This window comes from Diceros bicornis, unplaced genomic scaffold (genome assembly GCF_020826845.1).
Source record: "Diceros bicornis minor isolate mBicDic1 unplaced genomic scaffold, mDicBic1.mat.cur scaffold_207_ctg1, whole genome shotgun sequence".
NCBI classification, from domain to species: Eukaryota; Metazoa; Chordata; class Mammalia; order Perissodactyla; family Rhinocerotidae; genus Diceros; species Diceros bicornis.
Genome location: NW_026691096.1, coordinates 583,734 through 610,180, shown reverse-complemented (window position 1 = coordinate 610,180; position 26,447 = coordinate 583,734). Strand labels below are relative to the sequence as shown.

At 41.2% G+C, this 26,447-nt stretch overlaps 1 protein-coding gene across 1 annotated transcript in view; it reads left to right on the top strand.

Moving 5' to 3' along the window:
• The window catches only part of LOC131402668 (centrosomal protein kizuna-like), a 74,782-nt gene extending 48,749 nt beyond the window's left edge, over positions 1-26,033 (top strand). Inside the window, 4 exon segments of the mRNA XM_058537277.1 lie at positions 7,403-7,564; positions 8,688-8,753; positions 23,393-23,497; positions 25,908-26,033. Coding sequence (XP_058393260.1) covers positions 7,403-7,564; positions 8,688-8,753; positions 23,393-23,497; positions 25,908-25,999 — 425 coding nt within the window. The 3' untranslated portion in view covers positions 26,000-26,033.
• Positions 26,034-26,447: the final 414 nt, after the last annotated feature.

The window sequence follows — 26,447 nt, the reverse complement described above, 5'->3', positions numbered from 1 at the left end:
TCGTGGTCCTCGTCATTCCCTGGAGAAGCCATACACTCAGAGAGATGGCCTTTCCTTTCCTAAATTTAATGTCTTGTGAACGTGTCTAGTTTCATGTATGTTTTCTCATCCTTATATGTAATATAGGGTTTTCTGGCTTTGATGCTTTTTATTTTTATCGTGCACAAAGTTCGAGGATTCTGCATGTGCCCCTCCCGGAGGCGCGGCTTGCCATCTCTGCACTGAAGTGACACACCTGTGTGGCTGTGCGGTCCAGAGCCTCGGCCATCACCCCTCAAGCCTCTCAGAGCACCTTCAGTCCTTCTCAAGCCCCCCTTTCTTTGCCCCTTTGATTAAAAGAGAGTAGAAGTACTTTTTTTAAGCATTTCAAACATACAAACATAGAGTGATAAAATGAACCCAGGAATCCCATGCCTACCAGCCCAGACTCACATGTGTTGTTACCATTGCACCCTATTTATTTCAGACCTGCTCCTCCTCTTCCTTCTCCTCATCTTCCTACCCGTCCTCCTTTTCCCCCTCCCTCTTGGCTTCTCTCTCCCCCTTTCACGCACCTTCCCTCCCTTCTTCTGCTCTTTCTCTCCTCTTCTTCTCCCCTCCTTTTCTCCTTCTCCTCCTCTCCCTCCTCTAACCTCCTTCCTCCCCAATTTCTTTCTCCTGAAATAAATTATTACGGAGATACAGCCCCTGTGCGCTTCTCCTCAAGCCCATGCCCCTTTTCAGAGGTAATCTTGTGCTATCCTTCCCACACATATTTTCATTTCACTGCACTTCCTGTGACTCAATAAATAACCTATAGTTTTGTTTTGTTTGAGGTATGATACCACTTGTGTGAATGTTCTTTGAGAAAGAACCATGTTCTTGAGGAAAAACAGAACCTGTGTTTTTTAGATCCGTTCCACACCTATGGATAAATGTAGATCTTTTTTTTTTTTTTAGGTCAGGAAGATTATCCCTGAGCTAACATCTGTTGCCAATCCTCCTCTGTTTACTGAGGAAGATTGGCCCTGGGCTAACATCCGTGCCCATCTTCCTCTACTTTATATGTAGGATGCCTGCCACAGGATGGCTTGATGCACCTGCCATGCGTATGTCCACGCCTGGGATCCCAACTTGTGAACCCTGGGCCGCTGAAGCGGAGCAGGGGAACTTAACCACTCTGCCACTGGGCTGGCCCAATAAATGTAGATCCTAAGAAGGATTTGTTTTCCGGTTTTGTTGTCCATTTTCTCTAGTACCATTTTGTAACAACATTGTATTCCATTCTTGTTCACTCGAGTAGGTCACATCTCAGCCGTGTCAAGGCTGAAATAAGCAGTGGTCCACTGCCCTTTCCTATCTAGTCATCTTCTTTTAAAAAGGTGTTGTTTATATTAGAAAACATATTCCCAGTTCCAGACAACCAATCCACTCATAATTTTTCAAATAATAACTCCATTATTTTTTTTTTAAAGGATCTCTCAGTGTTGCTTGGTTTTTTGTTTTTTTTTTTTAATTTTATTTATTTATTTTTTCCCCCAAAGCCCCAGTAGATAGTTGTGTCATAGTTGCACATCCTTCTAGTTGCTGTATGTGGGACGCGGCCTCAGCATGGCCGGAGAAGCCGTGCGTCGGTGCGCGCCCGGGATCTGAACCCGGGCCGCCAGCAGCGGAGCGCGCGCACCCAACCGCCAAGCCACGGGGCCGGCCCAATAACTCCATTATTAATGAGAAGGGGCTGCCCAATTAATAACTTATGAATCAAGTGCTATTCTGCCTCCCCTCGTAGGTTTTTTGTTCCCTTTTAAATCATCCTGATCTCATCTTAGTGACAATCATAAAAATTACCAATAAATTAATCACAAAATCTGTCCTTAAAAATCGAAGTAAGCAGGCAGTTTCTGAAACGGTTAGGTTGTGACTGAAGAAATGCACAGCCGTAAAGAACAATGTTACCAAAATGACGTGGGCAGGGCAAGCCTTGCGAACTTTAGAACAAAATGCTTTTGTGAGTTCTAGGACTGCTTTGATTTACATGTCATGCTTTTACTATTAGCAAAATCAAGTATCTTTGGTTGTTTCCCTGTATTGAAACAATATACACCTTTAGTAAATAGCATGAGTTACATATTTCTCTGTAGATAAAAATCTTAAAAATAAGAGATTTTCAAAATTTAAGAAAGTTCTACTAAAAATTACTTGGCTAAGAGTCTAATGCAGCTCAGAAATATTTACTTTGATCTCTTGGGTAAATGGCTAATTAAACAGTCACGTGTAAATGATGTTTACCTGTGGGTCCCCTTGCTGTCAGCTAGAGTCAGTCCTGTCTCTTGAGTAAATACATCATTAAAGCCGCTGAAACTCAGATTATGTCCCCTTGAGACCAGATAAGATCCACAGCATCCGCATACCCTATTAGGCAATTACATAATTGAGCTGCAGGCTTTTAAATCAGAAAAATTTATAATTACTTTATGTGGAAAAAAAAATGAGTTGGGTGCTTCATTAAAACACAAAGTGCCTTAATACTCCTTCTCTCCTAAGTAATGTCTGTTTCCACCGAGGAGAACTTCTCCAGGGAAAGCAGAGTGGCTTACTGGTGGCACTCATAGAGTGCCCCCACCACACATACCAGAAAGACACATGACTAGTCACAGAAATACCTTCATCTCTCCCTAAGGATCGACTGTTCTCTTGGTCTTCTCTCTTGAATACTCATTTGCTGGCTCATATGAATACTTTCCCCTTTCTTTTAATTGCTGCACAGATAAAATCCCCTTCCTATAACTTAGACATACCTTAGGTGATGATGCTTGCATTTCTCTTTAAACATTGAAAAATTACTTCTGGTGTGCAAGAGGAAGGTTCTTGAGGAAAAAGTCAGTTAAATCTGTGTATTAGGGGAAATTGTCATCTGCTGTCTACATCCGTGGTTTTTAATTCTCCTGCTTTTCTGTCTCTGCATTAACAGCACTGATTTACATACAGAAGGAAATGTAATTTTATTAAATGCTTTCACATTCGCTTTCTGTTTGTATTTGTACCATCCATCGCAGAAATCAGATTCCTTTGGAGCTAGCATGTGTTTTTCTTAAAAAACTAGCAGGAAAAAAAGAAAACCAAACTTGGAATATTAAGGTAAACAAAAAGGAGAAAATAAAATTGCCCGTTGACGTTGTGGTGCATGGTTTTTAATATTTAATATATTGGCAAACATGGGTTGTACTGTTTGTGTCCATAGCTTCTTTTTTTCCCACTTGTCACAAGTGAACTTCCTTTCATACCATCACATGTTCTTCTACATCATTTCCAACAGCTGTGCAGAGACCCCTGTGTGGCTATTCCACTGTCCCTTTAACCAGCCTCTTGTTCAACATTTAAGTTGTTTTTAATTTTTCCTGTAGTAAAAAAATTTCAAAGAACATCTGAGCAATTCAGTTTGTACAAATATCCATGCTATTTCCTTAGAATGAATTCCTAGATGTAGAGTTGTTAGGTCGAAGGGAATGCGTGTCTTTCAGCCTTTTGCTCTGCACTGCCAGATCTCACTCTGGAGGGGTCATCAAAGTCACAAGGAATGGAGGAAAATATATATATATATAATCTGAGCTCTTTATGAAACTGGGTGCTATCAACCTTTTTTTTTTTGAGCACCAAATTGAGAAGTGCAAATGACATCCAATTTTTTTGTTCATTTGACCTTTATATTTACCATTGAGGTCAAACTTTTCCCCTACCTATTTGTGAGCCCTTTGTGGTTCTTCTTTTATAATTTGCCAGTTCGTGTCCTTTGCTCATTTTTCTATTAGGTTAGTAATGTTTTTCTTGTTGACTTGTAAGAATTGTTTTTATATAAATTCGTACAATTTGTTGCAATATTTTGAGCAGTTTGATTTTTGCCTTTCATTTTTCTTAATGATATTTTGGACACAAAGTCTTTTCCGTTATTATCTTCATCTGTCTATTTATGCATTTGAATATCACAGTTAAGTTTCTGGATATAAATTAAGAGGCAGCCTAGATGACTCTTGGGGTTCTAGACCTAGCAGGAACCGTAACTGACCTTTGAGAAAAATTCTGGTAGAATTGAGCCAGTAATTCTAAGTGTCCTGCTAAGTGTAAATCATAGGACGATTTGCCTTTCTAAGATGTCAAATATGACCATCAGTCATTCTACAAATAGTGTGTGCCTTGGCATTGAATTTCTAAGCCTTTTCTCCTGGCTCCTGGGAAGGCAGAAAAGTGAGGAACTAGTTTGTTCTATTGACTTAGGCTCCAGACTGCTGAGAACAGTGAGACAGTCCCCAGTCTCCCTCCTGGGCTCCAAATGTATGAAATCAAAGAGAGCCTTTATTAGCTAACAGATAAGTTGAGACCCAAGCATAGTCTATTCATAAGCACCATCAGGAGGCCCATGGTAAAAGTGTTGTCTGGTGGCATTTTTCAGATAGAGAGCTCCAATTTGCAGAGCCCATTCAGTCCCAGCATGAGCTGTGTAAAGCAGCTTGTTCCCTCTTCTCTGGGCTTTTGTTTCTTTGTAGGTATGGGTTAGTGTTGTCAGTTTCAGACTGCAAGCTCCTTCAAATTGGGGGCTTCCTTAGAAATATGCCTGGCTAAAGCATCTGCAAACAGTACATCCTGAGAATGTATTACAGATGTTTTTCCTGACTCTGCAGAAGTTGTTTTTGACTAGAAACCTCTAACCATTCCTTGTCTGAGATTGACTTTTGTTTCTGTCCCTGCTTATCATTATTACCTGCTTATTAGGGATTTATATTGTGGGTTCCCTTATGAATGACCCATTGGGCAGATCTGCTGCTCTCTTTCTTGGCTCTGTGGTCCAGTAAAGTGAAGCCAACCATTCTCATGTAATTTGACCATCCATCAAAATCCTTATAAAATAAAAGACTCATCTTTGAGAAATTATCTCTAGGATTATCTTAAAAGATGAGTCCTTTTATAAACATCTCTATCAAAAAAGTAAGAGAAATCCTAGAGATAAGAGTATTGAGTAGTGAAGATAAATGGGATAAAATATATGAAATAAGTGAAAACCTGCAGTATGCCCACTACTTTATTTACCTCACCATGGTAAAAAAAAAAAAAAGAGGGCAGAGTGTAGAACTAGTAGCAGTGGTGGTATTCTTATCAAGTATACAAGGACTTATTAGAAAGACATTTGCAGGATTATTATAGCATTTTATTGTGTTCTTTTGAAACCCAGTTGGAACCCAGCTAAAGCAAAAGAGGGTCTTAATATGAAAGAGGTGCACAAAACAGTGAGATAAATTGTGTGTCATCATTGAGGGCCCAGTTACAAGTAATCTGAGTCATTGACAATCCAAAACAGTTTCCATTATCTGCAAATTCTACAGTAAAAAGTGTAGAAAGTCCTTTAACAATTTTATTCTTAAAATATGTGTTAAAACAGTGGCTCTTACGAAGTCATGCCAAGAAATTATTAGTTACAGCTATTGCATAAGGTAATACGACGAAGAAATACATATTTGAGGCTCTCTCAGAATGTTTGAATTATTTTAGGAAAAGAAAATTATAACTTTCACTTCAGAATTTGGGTCAGTTCTTTTTGTTCATATTCTAAAATGCTTTTCATAGATCCAGGATGATTGGGCACACAGAATAGGAGCTTATCTCTCTGTGGAAGCAGACAGACTAGAGCAGGAGAGGTGGAGGTCTGGAAATGAGACAGGCCACAGTGGTCCAGCTTGCGCACTGACAGTTGAGAGATGGCAGGTCAAGGAGGTGACACTATTCTTCACACCTGTCTTCCTGGACAGATTCTGGAAGCAGGTGCAGTACAGTGGTCCATGTAGGCAGCTGGGATTGAGGCATTATGGCAGCCAGTGATGGGAACCAGCCCTGGCCTGAGCTTCGAGGGCAGGACTCTACACCTGAACCCCAGTATGCAGAAACAGGGATACAGTGCAGGTCATCCCAACAGAGAATTGTCACAACTCGAGTAAAATTCAGGGACTACTTTATGTAAATAGAGGAAGAGCTCCTGGTTACTAGAACTGGACCACAGACAGGTGCTGGCTACAAGGCTAACTTGACACCAAGTCCTTCGGCCGAGGAGACTAGAATTCCTTAAATCCCCTAAAATCAGCTGCTGCGGCCCCTAGGATAGGCCGTGGATCCAGGTGGCCAGCTGGTCCAGGGGAGGGCAGAGGGCAGGAGCCTTGCAGGGATATCAAGGCCGATGGCAGTGGCCTTGTATGTTCAAAGCCAAACTTACAAGGCAAGATCTTCCATATTCTGCCTCTGTGATTCTTCCTGTCAGGGCATCTTCATGAGAAGAGATGATTATCTTCCCCCTTGTTCACTAGAGAATTCTGTTGTTACCCCTTCGCTCTCAAACTAAAGATGACCTATGAGGCTTTGTCCAGTTTTGCTCTTCATATTAACTTGTAGAGTCTCGTGTCCATTCTACAGGTTGAGTTGGACATTTCCTTGTATTTACTACTGTTGCCAGAGACCAGGGAAAGGTCAGCACCACCACCGAGATTTCCTCTCCCAGCAGCCTGGGCAAATCACCACTTCCAAGTAGGAAATGAGAGAGAAACACACTCTGGCAGCGGGACAATGTCATCATTGGTTGTTTAACTCTTGTTACCAGTATAGTTTTATTTCTTGGGGGAAGAGTGTTGACCTAGAAATTAAGAGACATGGGTATTTACCTGTCCTGTTAATTTTTACTTTTTCTCTGCCTCTCAAGTTGGCTGTGATAAAATCTGTGCCCACCTCCCTGCCCAGGACACATGAGGCGATATGGGTAAGACAATTTGGTGCCCTTTGAAAACAGATAGGCAGTGTGGCTAGTAAGTTTCCTGAGCTCCCCAGCAGACTTAGCAGCAAAGTGCAGAGTGTGTTTATCCTTGATTGACAATTATGCTTTAAAATAAGGGCAATTCTCTTTTTGCTTAGTGTCTCCTTCTCAGCCACCAAGTTTTTCTACAGTCTTCTCATTTGAGGGAAGTTCAGGGGTCATTTCTGGAAGGATGGGGATACTGCAAGGTCACATTTTTCCACATCTCTTTCTCAATCCAAACCAACAGCATTCATGCAATGAGAGAGTCGATCTTGGATAAACCAGCCCAGGTTCACAAGAGTGGTCACATTTCACATACGTACTTCACAAGCAGAACACTTCAGCATGACATAAGATTCAGGCCACAAAAAAATGTATTATTACAAGTGTAAGTTGTTGTAAAGAATTAAATTATGCTGCAAAATAATCAGATGTTATTTTATCTTGAAGACATTTTAATTTCAATTAAATGTCAGGAAGCAAATTAAATCCAAAGTAAAGCTTAACCTAAAATTATGTCTGAAGGCTGGGTCTTTGAGACCAACGGGAATGTGGCTAGAGTTTATTTTTATTTCTTTTAAACACTGTAGGCAGCAGCGTTATTGAAAAAAGCCCCTACAGAAGAGTGTGACGATAGTTCGGCCGTTCACAGTAATGAATCATCTTGCAGCTTGCCATCTATTCTGAATGACAGTAGTGGAATAAAGGAAGCGAAACCCACTCTATGGCTCAACAGTGTTCTTACAAGGGAACAAGGTAACTGTTGTTAAAGGGTCTGTCCACAGCAAAAACGCATTCAGAGTCAACGCAAACACCCTTTCTCAAGGTGTACCTATAAAAAAGCAGACTCAAGAACACTTCTAATTTTAATATGTATAATATGTTATTTGTTTTATACCACCTTCCAATAAATATATGTTTTCATTCAGTCTAACAGGAATAGGAAACCTAATTGTAGATCTGCTGTCCTGCTGAATTTCCAATAAAATAAGTTTTTATAAATTGAAATCTTAACAGGACTAAGCACTTGGCAGTAGATAATTATTATCATCCCACAAAGATGAAGATGATTCTATGAAAATGAGTCCATCAAGTACTTCACATAGAGTACTGTGAAGTTTTTGATATCACTTAATAGAATTTACTCATAATTGGTAAACATTCTTTTTAATTATAATAGAACCTTTTATAAGTTTAAACAGATGATTAAGAATCAGAGTTTATGCCCCCCAAAACTTAATAACCAATTTTTAGTATCCAGAAATTGTGATTATTATTTTTTTTTAAAGATTTTATTTATTTATTTTTCCCCCCAAAGCCCCAGTAGATAGTTGTCTGTCATAGCTGCACATCCTTCTAGTTGCTGTATGTGGGACGCGGCCTCAGCATGGCCGGAGAAGCGGTACGTCGGTGCGCGCCCAGAATCCGAACCCGGGCCGCCAGCAGCGGAGCGCGCGCACTTAACCGCTAAGCCACGGGGCCGGCCCGAAAATTGTGATTATTTTAACGTTATTGTTAAGACATGCCAATAAACCGCTATAATGTATTCCCAAGAGAGCTATGAGTTGCTCAGGATATATTCAGAAGCTGATACACATGCACAGGATTTGAGGCTCGCTTGTTTTAAGCCCCAGTCAAATTTGATAGATGTCAGGCTAAATCATTTTGCATGAAAGCAACATAGAGATACCTTAGTTTTAGAATAGGTTTCTTTTTAGGAACAGTACTATTTCAGACAAGAAATAAACTAAGCAAAGAAAGGAGGTGGGGAAGCAGTGAAAATAAAAGGAATGGCAGTTAAGAAAAAAAAAAAAGCAAAGGCCTATTCCGTAAATAAAACCTTGAAATACACTTTTATTATCTTGTGTTTGATTTTTAGACGTTTCAAGTGGCTGCGGAGACGAGAGCAAGGAAGAGAGCATGGCAGCAAAGATTCCAATCACAGGTAAAGTTATGGTTGCCTAAGAGTTTCAAACACAGGATTCAACCTTGTTTTATAATCAGAACATTCTAGGTTAGTGGTGTGTGGACTCTGCTAAGAGCAAGTATATTCAACTACTACGTGCTGGAGGGGACGATTAATTGTAAGAGCATGATGTGTGCGCTTACATTAGCAGAAACTGAGGTGGAAAATAAGCATGCCTATTGAATTCTTCATGATCATGTTACACAGTTACACGTGTGAGCACCCCATCACATAGCCTTTCAGCACCTGCGTCTGTGTGACAACGTCAGTCTCCGTGGGGAACACCAGTCAGTGTGTGGCCAACTACAGCTGTTTCTGATTTTACTCTTTTCTTTCCTGTGATAATTGAATGTGTCTCATTAAAATAAGAGCAGGAAAAAAAAAAATGCCAGACAAGAAGCTTGCTTGTGCCTCAGTTACAAAGCCCATGTGATAATTTAAAAATTTTAGCAGTAACGTTTCATCAAGACCTATTAAGATTTCTGCACATGTATTACGCTTGTTTAGCTGGAATCTGAATATCATTACATTTTTAGTTTTAGAATATCAACAGCAGCAATGAGTATTCTGAACAGAGTTCTATTTGTCATACGTCTAAATTTACTAGGATCTTATTTTGTAAAGTGGTACACTACTTCATTATAAATTCAAAGGTCTGACTTTAAATATTTATACAAGTAACCACACCACTGCACTGCGGTACTGAGGCATGCATCTGCATATGTGGTCGTTTTGTTGTTTATAAGCGGAAAAGAATAGCTTTCTTTTATGACAATACAATTCATAGCCTGATGATTAATTTTTTAAACTCATGTTTCTGTGATGAACTCTGGTTTTGAAAAAAGAGTTTATAATAGAGCAATTATTGTATATATTCTGCATCAGATAATATTTCATTCCGAAATACAGAGGTTTTCTTTTCTTTTAAACATTTTCCCAGTGATATGTTTATTGCATTTTTATTCTTCATTTTGAGAAAACTCTGGTAGCGTTCCCTCTTTATTTTTTTGTTAGTAGAAGTGTAGATGATCCCAAATTGCAGATAATCAAGAAGTCATTTGGAGACTTTTCTCTTGCATTTATCTTTGAATGCAGAAGTATCTAATGACCTCTGAATTTATTTCAGTTAAAATTATAAAGACTTATTGGAGAGAAACCAGGAAGTGATCTCGTTGCCCATTCTTGCTTCTCTTTTCAGTATTCTTTCCAGTCATTCCCTGCTGTGAGCAGATGACTGTCCTCAAAATTAGTGCAAACGTTATTTTCTCATAGACTTTCTTTATAAGAGAAGAGATAGTTAAGTACTGGAGTTTCAAATCTTTCTTTTTTTCTTGTAGAAAGAGGTGTGATGTGCCTAGAAATAATAAGGGCTATTTACCATTAAGATTTTTAAAGAAATTTTAATTCCAACAACCTACCATCAGTCAATTAATAGTTGGCAGTTTTAAAAAAATGCTTTGTGGGGCCAGCCCGGTGGCGTAGTGGTTAAGTTTGCACGCTCTGCTTTGGCGGCCCGGGGTTCATGGGTTCAGATCCTGGGCGCGGACCTACACCCTGCTCATCAAGCCATGCTATGGAGGCATCCTACATACAAAATAGAGGAAGATTGAGAAAGATGTTAGCTCAGAGACAATCTTCCTCAAACAAAAAGAGGAAGGTTGGCAACAGATGTTAGCTCAGGGCCAATCTTCCTCACCAAAAAAAAAAAAAAAAAAGAAATAAAGAAAAAAATCCTTTGTGCCTGTTGCATGCCAAAGTTTTAGACATATAAAATAACTTGGGAGATATAAAAATAAACTTTCAAAGCCATTTACTTTGAGCATTTCCATTCTGTCCTCGCCACCATACTCTCTTTCTTCTTTGCTCCCCACCCGCTGGACTTCCCATGAAATTAATGTTTGAGGGCCTCATGTGCCTTGACTCTTTAATGCTGTTGTCATGTCTGTGATTGAAACTACTTTGCTCTCTAAGTTCTTTTTTCCCCAGTTTTTTAAATTGAGATATAATTGACATATAACATTGTAATAGTTTAATCTCTAAGTTCTTGACCATTATCTCTTTATTAAATCTTTGTGTCTTTGGCATAATTATTGGAGATTTGGCCTTGGTAGAGTAAAGCAGGTATATAGTTTGATTTAAGATAGAGTCTGGGGCCAGCCCAGTGGCGCAAGTGGTTAAGTACGCGCGCTCCACTGTGGCAGCCCAGGGTTCTCAGGCTCAGATACCGGGAGTGTACCGACGCACTGCTTGTCAAGCCATGCTGTGGCAGCATCCCATATAAAGTAGAGGAAGATGGGCATGGATGTTAGCTCAGGGCCAATCTTCCTCAGCAAAAAAAAGAGGAGGATTGGCATGGGATGTTAGCTCAGGGCTGAGCTTCCTCACAAAGAAAAAAAAAAAAGATAGACTCTGCCTCCCCCTTTATAATAGTTTTATTGAGACTTTCCTGTTTTATGGGCTGCATTCCTTCTAGAATATTCCAAAGAAAAGGAATATTCCAGAGGCTGTTCTCAGGGTTGAGGGGATGTTGCAATTGAGCCTGGGCTTTGGCATCAGCCGTCAGTGTCAGCATTTTACTCCCTGCTCTATTTCTCCACCTCCCTGAGCCTCTGTACTGGGAAAGCAGACATACCACCTGGCAAGATGGTCTTAAAGTTTACATGAGATCGTGTGTGTGCAAGTGCCAGGCGTGTACTACACACTCAATACATGTAAGCTGCGATTTATAATAATAATATTCATGTGAATGTTAGTAGTAGTATTGATCTTCTGCACTGGCCCCACAGTCCCCAGTTTTTCAAACCAATGCCATCTAGTTAAAAGGAATCTCACAAAGCAAACTCAAAGAGGAAAAGAAGCAGGGGGCTGGGGGTACAGTGCCACAGAAAGCATAATCCTGAGACGAGTCTTGGAAAGGCATCTGAACACCATCTCCTGAATTGCGGTAGCCACTTGGGACCAAGACTCGCCCAAGCCCTGTGCTGCCATAATTCCTCCTAGACAGTGCTTCCCAGTGGTACCGCTAAATTAGTTTCTGCAAGAAATTTCCACTTAAGAACTCAATTGATGATTTGAATCCAGAAGGATATTTACCCCATCAAAAAGGAATCTTGAGGAGAGTTGCATGATATTTTTGGAACTTCTAATTAGTCCCGTGGAGAAACCCTTAGAGAAGAATCACAACAACGTGGTGCAGTGGCTCCTGGGGCTCTCACTGGTCAAGGCCCAGCATCTCTGCCTGTGAGTGCCTGTGTGCCATAACTCTTACAGGCTCACAGGTGAGGGCGTTGCAGGGCACACGGTTCCCAGGCGACAGTCCTCCCCTGCTGTGCCGCCTCACCGTGTGGATGGGCGGATGCAGCATTTCCCCAAGCGTGTTCTGTGCAGGCTCCACCCCGAAAATGCTTCAGGGAATACACATTCTCTGACCAAATCCCGCATAATCGCGCTCTCCCTCTGCAACATGCACAGTGCAGGGAGCACGTTGAAAACTTTTAGACTTTCAGTAAATGACCCATTTAAAGGTGTGAACTTAAAGTTTCAAATAATTATCTTCTATTTGAAAATGGAATCCTTCCTATGAACAGCCAACAGAATTAATATTCTGTGGAACATGTTTTGGGAAATATACACAGATATACACAGAATGTTTTTTAAAACCTTGAGTCTAATGAGGGCACCAGTATTCTTAATACCCTAAAATTATCGTCAACGTTTTCCCATGAGTCCTTTTTGTGGGAATCTCCCTTGTGGATGAGATTGCTTTATAATGAAGCTTTGGCTACTTTAGTGTAACTAAACCCAGTTGATGTTATGATTGAAAGTTACTTGTTAAAGCTGCTTCCTGAATTGACGAATTGACGACCAGCATGTTCCAGTAGTGAGTTTGGACAGTCCAGAAGTGCTCTTCTTTAGTGTGGGTCCTTCTGCGTGACTATTTGCTTTACAGCCGTCTCAGAGGAGATGTAGTAGAGAAAGACACCGAAGTGAACCCAGGCAGGCACCAGGAGTTTGGGCAGAATGGAGGGGAAGCTCTGAATGATGAGGGCCCTGGGGAAGTTTAACCTGAGAAGGGTACAAAAGCTATCTTTAAATATTTGCGAGGCCTCCACGTACAAGACAGAACGTTGATCAAGCGTAATTTTAGAGTCTCTCAGGGGGCTCTGTGTGTGAGTGGTGCAGGGAAGGAATTCACAGCTCAGTAATGGAAGAACTTTCTAGCTCTTCTTTGAGGCAAAACCAAGCTGAGTGTCTTCCAGGTATAAGATTCTGTGCTGGGTGCTTGAACCATGGCAGGAACCTACTCTCTAGAGGGACACTGTGGAAGGAATTCTTGTTTCTGGAACTGACGTTCCTTCTAATGCTAAGAGACTGTGATTCTCATTCCATATGAAAGAAGTCAAATGTGCCAATATTCTCATTTCTTTATTTCCCTTTCTTATTTGCTTATCACTTCCAAACATAGGTCTCCTTGGCAGAGGGGCTCATCCTTAAAGAGTTTGCTGTCACTCTGAAGGCATCTGCTTTGTTAATCATTTGCAGAGTGTTGGTTTCATAAGTTGAGCTCCTGCAATCTGTGCTAAGATTTACATAGAAACCCTCCCGTACACAGACCCACACACACAACCAGAATAAATATTCCCACAGCCTGTATGATCTGTTGTTGTTAACACAATCTACCCCTTTCATTAGTCTGGTTGTTCACAGTGAAGAATTAAGGTAGAAATCAAAGAATAATTTTGATATCTATGAATGTGTGGTTTTCTCCCTATAATAGATAGTATATCATTTGCATGTATATTACACCTTTACTTTGGCTAAGTCCTGGGAATAAGACTGGGTCCTTGCCCCTCCTAAGTCTTCATCATCTCTGATCCTCACAACAGTCCTGTGGGGTAAACATTAGGGACCCATTCTACAGTCAGTCCAACAGAAACTTAGGAAGGTTGAGTCCTGCTCAAGGCCATATAGCTAGTGTGTTGGATCTTGAATCGAACTCAAACTTCAAGATTTAATCCCTGAACTCCTTCTGTTCCACCAGCCTGCTGCTTTCGTTTTACAAGAGAGGCGACTGCATCAAGGTGTCTGGATTAATTAAACATCAGTGTATATCATCACAAAAGATGAGCTCCACAAGGATGCTTTGCGAGTGATGATGAGCGAAGCTATACCTTTCCTTTCTCTCGTGTTAGGCCTAGAGAGGTGGGCACTTGCAAGGATTTCCGAGTATGGATTTTGCCAGGAGGTGTGTGTGCCCTTTATACAGCGGGGCGAGCCTGAGTACACGTGCAGGACTAGAATACTCAGGTCAGTGCTTCCCTGGAACACTTAGACCAGGATTAAAGCCATGCTTATCTAGATTATGAGGGAAAATCTCATCTGAACTACTTATACCCCCAAGTGAAATTTCCCACGTTGGCAATTTTATTTGTATTCATACTGAATTTACCTCTGAGAGTGAAGTGAGTTTTAGTTTTAGCAAGTGACACAGGTTATGCTAAATGTCATAGAAACCCGTCACCTGACACGGTATCTGGCACACAACACAGTGGGCACTCAGTTTGTCAAACGAATGAATAAAAACGAGTTGGAATCCAAAGATTAAGGAGTTTCCTTAAATGCTTGTTGATTCAGGCCAGAACGCTGTCTCTTTCACTCAGTCACTCTACCAATACTTTCCCCACCCCACGTGCCCATCCTGGCAAAACTCATCTCCTTAAGCTCCGTGTGAAAAGGGCTCTCAGCTTTTATCTGAAGAGGATTAAGCCTCTAAGAATGTCCATTCAGCCTCTCATTCTTTTGACTCCTATTCTCTCGGTCAAGCTGTGTTGAAAGTGGTTGCCTGACAGTGCCGTTTCTCACTGATATTCTTTGGCAAGCTGAAATATTCAATGTCATACTAAGGTATGTCCATTTAGAAGCTGTGAGGGAGGTCAGCCACTTGGGGTTCTGGGCAGTGCTTCTCAAAACGTTATTGCTTGAGTTTTACATCAAATTGGAAAAGGCTGGGAACATACAATAGCCAGGTTGTCATTGGTGACTGGATTTACCCTGGGAGAGAAGACTGTGGTGACAACGTTGGACGCCAGAGTACAGTGGCGTAACACTCCACTAAGGAGACTTTACTAAGAATGTGTCTCACCTGTCCTGTCCCAGAAATGCACGAGGATCAGGAAAGACGTGTTACCTGCCAAGCCTGGGAGCCCCAACTCGTGCAAAACCAGGGGAACCATCTCATGCTGCTGGATTGTCCATTGCAGTCCCTGTGGCCCTGTCTCTGTGGTAGATGTCAGGCTGCTGGGGCTTCCCCTTTGCTGCTACAGCAAAGCGTCTTCACTCATGACATTACAGGGCGGTGGTGTTTGTTTAACATGGTCAGTAAAGAATGAAAGGCACCTTTCTGAAGAGTGTTTTCGATTGGTTGCTCCTGCATTCAAGGAAATTAATTCATAAATGCCTAGAGAAATTCTCCTTGGTCGTTGACAGTAGAATCCTGGGTGGATACCTATGCCCCAGCCACACCCTTGACCAGTTACATCAGAACCTCTAGGGGTGGGGCTCAGGCATCAGTCTTTTATAACACCCCCAGGTGACTCCCCAGGTTTGAGAACCATGGAGCAGGGGGTCTCAAAGCTGAAAGAGCCTTTGTAGGTCATGTTGTGAAACACCTTCATTTTATGCAAGAGACTCAAGTGGGGAGAGAAGAGGTTGGGCTTCAGATACTTTAATAAAATCGAGGATCACGAAGTGTATTATTTTCCTAGGGCTATTGTAACAAAGTACCACAAACTTAAAACAACAGAAATGTATTCTCTCCCAGTTCTGGATGCCAGAAGTCTAAACCAAAGGCCAGCAGTGCCGTGCTCCTGAAGGCTCTAGGGGAGAAGGCTTCCTTGCCTGTTGCAGCTTCTGGTGGCTCTCAGTTTGTGACAGCTTGACTTCAGTCTCTGCCTCCATCAGCACATCACCTTCTTTTCTGTCTCTGTGTCCACTCTTCCTGTCAGGATGCCTGTCATTGGATTTAGGGCCCACCACAAATCTAGGATGATTTCATCTTGAGATCCTTAACTAATTACATCTGCAAAGAACCTATTTCCAAATAAGGTCACATTCTGAGGTTCTGGGTGGACATGAATTTTAGGGGAGACATCATTCAACCCACTGTAGGGGGTGAAGAGAGATTTCTTCATATTTTACATTTCTAACATCTAGTTCATCTTATACATTGATTATTCCTGACCCTACTATAATGCTAATGATAATATTATTGTCTTTATTTCTGATTCTTCTCATTATATAAATCATTGAATGCAAATTGCTAAAAATATTGTTTTTAAAAATATTTAATTATGCCAATAAAATATAGCTTCCTGATCAAGATTACTCAATCTTTGAAAAGTTCAAGATTGCATGACTTGGAGAGTTAAAAATTCCCCTCCCATGGCTGAACAATGTTAAGTGGCAGGCACTATGGTTATAAATTTACATATGAAGTAATACCAGCGGAACTGTTCAGTTCAGTTTTGGAACATTCGTTAAAGTTCAGTTACAAGCCTGACATTTATTTTCAAGTGTAATTGTTGAATTACTCCGTAGAAATTAAGAATGTGATGTAAATTTTTTTTTTTAACTGAGGAAGATTCACCCTGAGCTAACATCTGTTGCCAATCTTCCTCTTGTTTTTGCTTGAGGAAGGCTAGCCCTAGGCTAACATCTGTGCCAGTCTTCCTCTATTTTGTATGTGGGTCGCCGCCACAGCATGGCTGACAAGTTGTATAGGTTGGTACCCAGGATCCGAGCCTGCGAACCCAGGCTGCCGAAGCGGAGCATGCCGAACTTAACCACTATGCCATAGGGCTGGCCCCTAAATATTTATTTTCTGAAGCAGCTTCAGGCAACTCATGTGAAGTAGGAGTTTCTCTTCTCTGTACATCAGCAGTCTCTGAGAGCACAGAGAAACCTTGGCAATAGATTTACAGGCCCACAACACTGGGGGAGTGGAGTTTATTGCAGAAAGTCTGGACATGAAAAGTGATTCTCGTCATGGATCCAACCTATGTATTTCAGGTTCACATTGACTTATGGCCTTTGAAAAAAATCCTAAATATAGATGAGTTTTCTGTATTTTCAGAATTGTGAAGGCACCCATATCCTAATATTTTCTTGTTTTCATTTGAGCAGATTACTAGACAAATGACTTCTGGATTTTCAGTGATAATATTTATCTTTAGAATTAATTTTAGAAATATATGTCACAATTTTTATTTTATTTTACAAAAATGACTATGTTTGCTGCATCAGCAACACATCTAGTAACAGTGTGGAAAAAAATTTGCATGGGTGTAGAAATATGTGAAAAGTAACAGCACTGGGAAACTCAGTGGACAGAAAATACTTTTCAAATTTAATTTTTAAATTTCTACATACTTCCTATAGGAATAGTAATTCCCCTTCCTTACTCAAAGATGCCCAGTTCTTTGTTGGTTCAAGGTTGTTTTTCTATTTGTAGTGATGGTATTGTTTGCATCTCCCTTTGTTACTCCTTTTCCGGGCCCAACTTTTCTTTCTTTCATTAGGGATTTCTGCGCAAGCCAGAGGCAGATTCTCTGCCTGGAGACACCCCTAGAGGCTGGTGAACCCTGCCTCTCTCTGGTTCTTGTAATGAGTTGTTAAAAGCACTTTTTCATCAAATATTTTCTTTTTCTTTTTCTTTCTAGATTTAGAAATATTTTAGCAGGTGTACATTTGCATATAAAAGAGAATAAAAGATAAGAAGTTGAGGCTTTTTCTTTCTTCCCTCCTCAACATCATCTCTCTCCTATCTCCCTTTATTCAGCATGTTTTCGCTTTCCTTCTCTGGCTGTTTCCATTTTCTAGACACGAAATGCATATCCAAAAAAAAAAAAAAAACAATCTCAGTGATTCTTCACCACTTTGTAGGAAGATAGATGATTGGGTTTGGCTGGCTTATGTAACAAAGTAGGGAAAAACATATTTATCTCTTTGTGTCATCAGTCTGGAATTAATAGCCAAGGATGGATTTTAACCCCCGGACTCCTTTATTTTATGTTTTAAATTGCAATATTTTCTACTTTTTAAATTAAATCTTGACACAGATTTGAGTGTATAATAGATGCTTGACTGAGAGATCCAGAACTGAAAGCTTGAGCATGCAGATATATTTGTTTCTGTGTGTACCAGAACATTCTAATTGACAATAATTGTATTCTTTAGAAATATTTGTTTTATCTAATTATACGCACTTCTCAATAATTTTCTGAGAGTTTGACATGACTAATGAGCGGAAACGTTTCTCTGGAGTTCTCAGTCACAGGCTGGAAAGTAAAGCCTTAAGGGGCTACCTAGTCCTCGAATTTGCAGACTTAGGGTTTACTTGCAGTTGAGAAGACTCAAGTCTTTTCTCCTTGGAACTGGAGGAACTCGGCCCCCACTTGTCTATAGCAGGCTGATTTGAACTCTAGACTTGTTACTTTTGCTCTTTTGTTCGTTCATTCATTTCGTAACTATAAATCTGCAGGGCAATACAGTGCAGCTTTGAACTGCTTGATTCTTCACTATCCTTCTTCCTTCTAGGAGAGCCTGGGCCTGAGTTACCAGAAACTTCATGCCCGTAGCTTTGCCTACTTGACTTATGAAGTTGGCGTCCTGGCCAAGACCTCTAGGCTTTTCCAGGAGGAGGTCTGAATTGTTCGAGTGCCCCTAGCAAGACGTAGACTCTTGCCTCCAAAGAGTCTGAAGCCTGGTCTATTTGATACAAGCAGCTACTTAAAAACCTCCACACAGCTCTTGCAGCCTGCCTTGATAGTGTGTTCCCGGGTCTCTCAGCTCTGTCAACTACGGAAGCTTTTGCTAACATCTAGCTTATATCCCTTGGCTGAAGTTTTTCTCCGAGTGTTCTTGTGCCACTTTTAGGGAACACAGAAAAAATTGCTCACCACCATCTAGTTTCGAGGTTTCCAATGTGTTCTGTTTGGCCTGTGCAGTGTTGCATTTTTTTTTTTTAAGAAAGGCAGGAGTCTGGCAAGACTAGGCCCACTTTCCCACCTGGCAGCAGTTGGCTGTAGCCGGAGAACAGCTGTCCCCCCTGGCCAGGCATGTGCTCTCCAGCTGGCCAGACTCACTTCTCTGTGCTACCTGCTTGGCCCCAGAGCATCTGCATTTATAATCCTGCCCTGTCCAATCTATGCAATTTCTGTTCTTAAACCCTCTTCCCTTGTTTCTACGCAGGCTATGTAGCCTTTATCCTCTCATTGTTATTTTTTAACCAAACCTTAATTTTGTTTTTCCTTTTTGGGTTGTTTCCCAGTCCTTCAAATGTTTTGTGCAGCTCTTCTGACTAAAACAGGGGTGACTGAGGGTGTGATACATGCCATGGGAGAATGACCACAGCTCTGAGCATCTGCTGCCCGACACAGACCTCCTGTTAGACAGCAGCACCTGCCGCCTGCTCCAACCCCTCTGGCTGGTTTGGTGTCTTGGTCCTGCCTCAGTTAGTGTTTCTTCCTCCAAGTGAATACACTTAATCCTTTCACCTTTTAAACTTCACTTTGCCCTTAAACCACACGAGGAAGCATGCATCGGGGATGGGAGCAGGCCATGTGCCCAGCAGTCCTCAGCTTGATTTTGCCAACCCTCTATTACTTAGGTCAGGGCGGCTATGTCCCAGATAAAAATTGTCCGGGTGAGCTTCACTGACTTTCCGCTTAGAGAAGGGCTACAGAAGGTTTAAAGATCAAATACCAGTAAGGAGCTATGGCTGGGAAGCGGGGTGGGCTCTGGGAGAACGAGACTGGAGAGACAAGCTACATCCCTCCAAAACTGTGTACGGTTGAAAGCAGACTCAGGGCAGCCTTGAAGGGAAAGGCCAGTTACAGAGTCCAAGTCCTTCAAGAAGCAAGGGAAGGGTAGATCCTACAATTCCTCACCCACAAGAAAAGAAACTTTGTAACTATGTATGGTGACTGATGTTAACTAACTGTGGTGATCATTTCACAATATGTACAAATATTGGATCATTATGTTGCATACCTGAAACTAATATAATGCTGTATGTTGATTATACTTCAATTAAAAAAAAAGAATAAGAGGAAGGAAGAGAAGGAAACCAGAATGGAAAGTGTGTGGAACATGGAAATGGCCTTTCTTTTCCAGAGTGGTAAAATAAAATGGTCCCTTGCTGCTAATGTGAATTCACTTCACATTCCTCCTTTGCTAGACTCAGACCAGTGATAATATCCGTACTGTCCTATATTTGGACAGAATACTTAATCCTCCCAAATGTGAAATTAACTCACAACTACTAGCTTTATATTTTTCACGAAAATCTTCTCCTAAAAATAAAAGGCACGTGTTTTCTGAGGAGCAGGAGAGCCAGCTCACTGGAGTCAGATGATTTACCTCACAACAATAGATGAGAGGAAAGCCTAACTCCAGCTTCCAGCTGCCAGGAGCCTTTGTTTACCAAGAAGCTACTCTTTTTTTCTTTTCCTATTCTTTTTTTTTTTTAACTTTTATCTTTGCTCTCTTTTCCTTGACCAAATCAGTATAATTGAGTGCAGAAATAGCATATGGTCATTATGATCTGGACTTGTATCCTAAAAGCTGAAAAACTTTTTGGTTGATCTTTATAGAATAAAAACAAAACAGAACATTTTTACCTCTTTTACAGTGATTCCTTACCTTTTTAGAATTCTTTGATTTTATTGATACTTCTCCTCTCCCAAAAGTACCTTACCACAAATCTGAAGTAATATAGGTAGTAGGACTGACAGGAGAGTGTTATGATGCTGTCCTAGGACAGTGGGACTAATCTACAGCAAGAAACACTTTCTGTCCTAGGCCAGTACCCAACACATATACACAAGTTATGCAAAACAGTACTTTCCCCTTCTGCATGCATGACATCTGGTGTTTTCTTTATTAAATTTGTCAAAATACTAGTTCAGGTTTGCCCAACTAATATCACAATCCAGCAATGTTAAAAAGTGTTGCCTTAGGATTTATTATTTTCAGAGTTGAGTCCCTGATCTGTACATATTTTAACTATATAGCATTTAATATTTCAAAATATGATGCTCATTTTAAGTACTTATTTTTATCTTGATTGATTCTCAGTAGGGCAAGATAAGTTACATTTGTATTCGTCAGTGTGACGGTAGTTTTAATCCAGTAATAAGGGGCTCATGGTTAAGTTCTTAAATTGAACCAGCAAAAGCAGGAAAGCAGTGATTGCCAGCCTCCGGTGCTGACAGCAGGAGTCCTTTTGTTTGTGGCCATGTTGGAGATGTGGACGTGGATGCTGTTTTGTTATGTCTGTGCTAAAACTCTATTTCTCCAGCCTCTCTTTCATCCAGGCATCCTTGAGCCTTGAGGTAATGGGAAAGTTGTGTCTCTCAGGTTCTTTACGTGATCATTATTTATTGTTTTTCCCAACAGTCTTCCCCACTTTAACTTACAGCAGACACTGTTAACAGTCCTGCAGGGTAAGGGTGTCCTGTGGGTGCCCAGGCTGCTGCTGACCCCTCTGGGGCACCTGGCTTTGCTCCCTGCAGATGCTCTTCTCTGTCCCTACAATGAGCCTGGTTAGATTTTCTCAGCGGTGGGTCCCCCAGCTCATCCTGCTGCCGCCTCCCCTTCCTGACCTTCCCGCCCCTCACTCAGCCCAGAGACCCCACACTCGAATGTGCAAGCCTGAGGGCCAGGGCAGCGCGTGCTGCAGAGGACCAGCTGCCCAACCAAGGCAGTCAGTTATGTGTCTTCTGATTCATTCCTGTAGCCGCTTCTGCAAGGCCTGGACTGGAGAGAAACCATTTTACTGTGAGTTGAACCTATCCACAGACCCACTCAAAATAATGACTAGAATTTGGCCACCTCAAATACATTCATACAACTTGACTTCGAGTCTTGAAACCTGGGTTCAACTAAATTGTTTTTCGTTTGTTTGTTTTCAGAGTTTCTAAAAAGGGACAGTTCAAAAAACTAATTTGCATGCATTTGAAAAGTGTTAACATCGTAGGAGGAATTCAAGAAACTTGTTTCTAGGTAGTAGAAAATTCAGTATTTCTGTGTATTTTTTTCACACCTAAAGCAGTTAATAACAATTTAGCAATATCATATATCCAATCAGTGTTCAGTCAGGAGCCAAGCAGATATCTTTTCAGTTGATGTTTTTTGATGAGTAGCCAAACTGTGCCATTGCACTGCATTTGGCTCATATGTCTCTTAAGTAGCGTCACCATATAATTTATTGTCTAAATTAGGAAACTTTTGATTAACAAAAGACAACTCTATTAATTATTATGCTGGGACAACAGGCAGAAACCTGAATTGTCATGGACAAATTCTACTTTTTATTTTAATTGTGGTAAAAAATACATAACTTTAAATTTACCATCTTAACTGTTCTTAAGTGTGCAGCTCAGTAGTGTTAAGTATATTCACATTGTTGTGCAACAGATCTCTAGAACTTTTTCATCTTGCAATACTGAAACACTATACCCACTAAACACTAATACTCCCTCCCCCTTCTTCCCAGCCCTTAATAACCACCTTTCCACTTTCTGTTTCTATGATTTTGACCACTTTTGTTACTTCATATGAGTGGAATCATACAGTACTTGGCCTCTTGTGACTGGCTTATTTCGCTTAGTATAAGGTCCTCAGGGTTCATCTACACTGTAGTATGTGACAGGATTTCCTTCTTTTTAAAGGCTGCATAATATTCCATTGTATGTACATGCCACATTTTCTTTATCCATTCAACTACTGATGGACATTTGGGTTGCTTCCACCTCTTGGCCATTGTGGAAAATGCTGTGATGAACAAGGGTGTGCCAATAACTCTTTGAGATCCTGTTTTTAGTTCTTTTGGATATATACCCAGAGTGGATTGCTGGATCATATAGTAATTCTATTTTTAATTTGTTGAGGAAGCTCCATACTGTTTTCCCTAATAGCTACACCCACCAGCAGTGCACAAGAGTTCCGATTTGTCCACATCCTCCACAACGCTGATTTTCTGTTCTTTTGATAGTGGCCATCCTGATGGGTGTGAGGTGATATCTCATTGTGGTTTTGATTTACGTTTCCCTGGTGATTAGTGATTTTGAGCATCTTTTCATGTGCTTATTGACCATTTGTATATGGAGAAATGTCTATTCAAGCACTTTGCCCATTTTTAATCGGGTTATTTGATTTTTGTTATTGTTGTCGAGTGGTAGAAGTTCCTTATATATTCTGGATATTAACCCGTTTTCAAATATATGATTTCAGTTATTTTCTCCCATTGTGTAGGTTGCCTTTTCACTCTGTTGATTGTTTCCTTTGACATGCAAAAGTTAAGTTTGAGATAGTCCTGTGTGTCTATTTTTAATTTTGTTGACTGTGCTTTTGGTGTCATATCCAAGAAATCGTTGCCAAAACCAATGTCCTGAAGCTTTTCTCCTATGTTTTCTTCTGGGAATTTAATAGTTTTCAGTCTTATGTTTAAGTCTTTAACCCTTTTTGAGTTGATTTTGTGTATGGTATAAGGTAAGGGTCCAACTTCATTCTTTTGCATGTGGATATCCAGTTATCTGTGCCTTTTTTTAAATCTGTAGAAACAAAAGCCTACCAGTTGCTGAAGTGGTCTACCCTTCAGGATAATACAAATCAAACTGAAGACAGGTTCCAAAAGGCAGATGCTTCTGCATCACAACTGTCAGGTAAGTGAGCAGATTCAGCACTCACAGCCAGTGTCTAGGTGACCCAAGGCAGCAGCTAGTGCTGTGCTCAGGGAAGGGTGGTCATTCTTTGAAAGTTTCTGGAGTTTGCTTTGTAATAAGCTATCACTGGATCAGAATCAGCCAGTACTTTTTCAGTCCTTAACAAACAAGAATTTGGAAGAGTCTTCTCTCCTGGATATGTGCCAGCCCTGGCATGGCGATGGTCCTTACAGGCCCTTGGATTATACCTGGCATGTCATGATAGTAACTTGTCACTAAGTACCACAGGAGACACCCCAAATTCTTTCTTTTCCCACATCTTCCAGTTTCTTAATCATCAATGGGGAACATCATCCTGGGCTATTTTCCCTCACCAGAATGTTGGAAAACTTTGGGCTTTTTAAATGAAAAGACTGTAAATCCCAGTAAAGCTAAATTTTAAGCTTAAGTGTAGTTCCTTCAATCTAGGATTTTTGTTTTAATTGTAATTTTCTTTGTTTTCCTATACTTTATTGCATTTTTATTATTTTCATTGGTTTTTATTTTATTACACCTTTTTTTAGTATGTCACTTCAGCTCCCTTTGTGAAAATAAATGGATTCATACAGAAGGAAGTACACCTTAGTCACTTCCTTATCCTTACATAAACCACCATTCCATAATTTCACCCATCAGAATGAACAGTGATCTCTTAACATCACATAATTCCCAGGCCATATCCAGATTTCCCAATTGTCTCAAAGATGTCTATATCAGACAGGCATTTTTTCGAGGGACATATGGTGCATTAGACTTAGCTGTCTGTCTTCAGAGAGCTATTTCCTAGATAATATTAGTGTTAGAATTGGTTGCTGCAAAATTCTGTTATTTTGGTTGTTTTGAGGATTCAGTGAGCCACTGCAGGCGAAATGCCCAGCACAGGGCCTGTTAGAGAGCAGCCCTCAGCGACTGCTGGCCGCGGTGGTGCTGGGTGTTATGTGAACTCCGCGAATGTGAGACATTGTAGTTGGCTGAGGTATGAAGCAGGGCCTCTGCCCCGATGGAGGGCTTCATCACTTTGGAAAGATGTAGCACTCGTGAGCCCTTAACCGTTTGCTTTTCACCACTTTCTTCACATTTGAGTCACAGAATTAGAATCCAGAGAGATTTAGAAAGTATTTATCCAACCCCCTCATTTCACAAAAGGAGGCGACAAGAGAGTAGCACCTCCCTCAGAGCCTTACAGCCAGTTAGCAGACACACGTGGTTGGAAGGTGACTCCACACATCTATGTTTGGTAAGTTTATTTTATATGGATAGTTAATTGGACAAGTTCAAAGGATGAGTAAATTTGACATAAGTTGTAGTCCCTTGGATGTATATCAAAAATGTTGGGGGCCGGCCTCATGGCTTAGTGGTTAAGTGCGTGTGCTCCGCTACTGGCGGCCCGGTTCGCATCCCGGGCACACACCGACGCACCGCTTCTGCAGCCATGCTGAGGCCGCATCCCACATACAGTAACTAGAAGGATGCGCAACTATGACATACAACTATCTACTGGGGCTTTGGGGGAAAAAAAGAAGGAGGATTGGCAATAGATGTTAGCTCAGAGCCGGTTTTCCTCAGCAAAAAGAGGAGGATTAGCATGGATGTTAGCTCAGGGCTCATCTTCCTCACACACACAAAAAAATGTTGGTACTATTAATATACTAATGATTAATGTATTTGTTTATTAATTTATTCATAAGTGATACTTTATAGGTTGTATAATCAAGCACCCCTAGATTCAGTTCCCTCACTCCACACTCAAATTTACACTATGTGCTTTGCAAGATTCCACATTTTCCTGCGTTGGGATCATAGAAGTCCTTCTGGTGGTGTCAGCCATCTCTGAGGTCAGATACGGCCTCTGGCGTTTAGTTTACGTGTGGTCACACAATACTTTTCACTCTCACTCTCACTCTCTCGCTCTCACTCTGATCCTGGGGACTTCTCTGAGCTCCAAAGAGAAGCAGGAGGCAGGCTGGCAGGGTGGAGGGAAACGGAAGCCATGTACCCCGTGGTTAGCGTACCCCGCTACTGCTGTTACAGGTAGTGGTGAGGATGGGCACCCTGAACTCAGGAGCCACCCCAAATCTGACTATTGAAGAAGCAGTGCATGTTTCAGTTACTTTCTGCATCAGATGTGTTAGGTCTCTGCCTCTGGACCTGTCACTAAGGAAAGCCACTGCCACCTTGTGCCTTCCTTTCCATGTCTGAAAAGGCCTTATGCTGGTAAGCACATGGAAACCCTCTTCAGGCTGAGCACGGACACATTCTTAAGAGAATGGCTTGGCTGCAGAGGTTACATGCAGGCAAGCAGGTTACAGGATAGAAACTCAGCAAATGCCTTTTGCAGAGACACCCATGCACTCTCTATCCGTGATCTCAGGTGACTGCCAGTTAAGAATCAGACTTGAAGCAGAAACATCCAAGGCTGAAGTCACCCAGGGGGCAGAGGTCAAGGATTGCCCTGCACGCTGATAGCATCATGGGAACAGTCTGGTTCCCCTGGCTCCAGGAAAGAGGTGGATTGTGCATCTTCCCCATCAACTTTTTCAGGCTGGTTAAAGAGTGGCCTTGATGGTTTTCAATGGAGATTCAGTCTCTCCTGGGAGATGGAAAAACAGAGGATTTGGCAGAGGGCTTAAGGGTGGGTGGGGTGGGTAACTGTCATCCAGCGGTGTCAGTTATTTCTGAGACCTGGTTCCCACCACCCATTATTTTGATGATCCCTTGCTGCCCATGTGTTATAACAAGGTGAATTATCCAGTGCATGGTGCTGTAGTAGAGACCCATGTGCTCACATGTGCATCGTGGTCATTTGGAATAGAGCTCTTCGAATGATTTTATTTTTTATTTTTTGTGGCTTCTAAGTATCACCGGAAAACGCTCCACTTCCTTTCAGAGTTCTATCAACATGTTCCTTGCC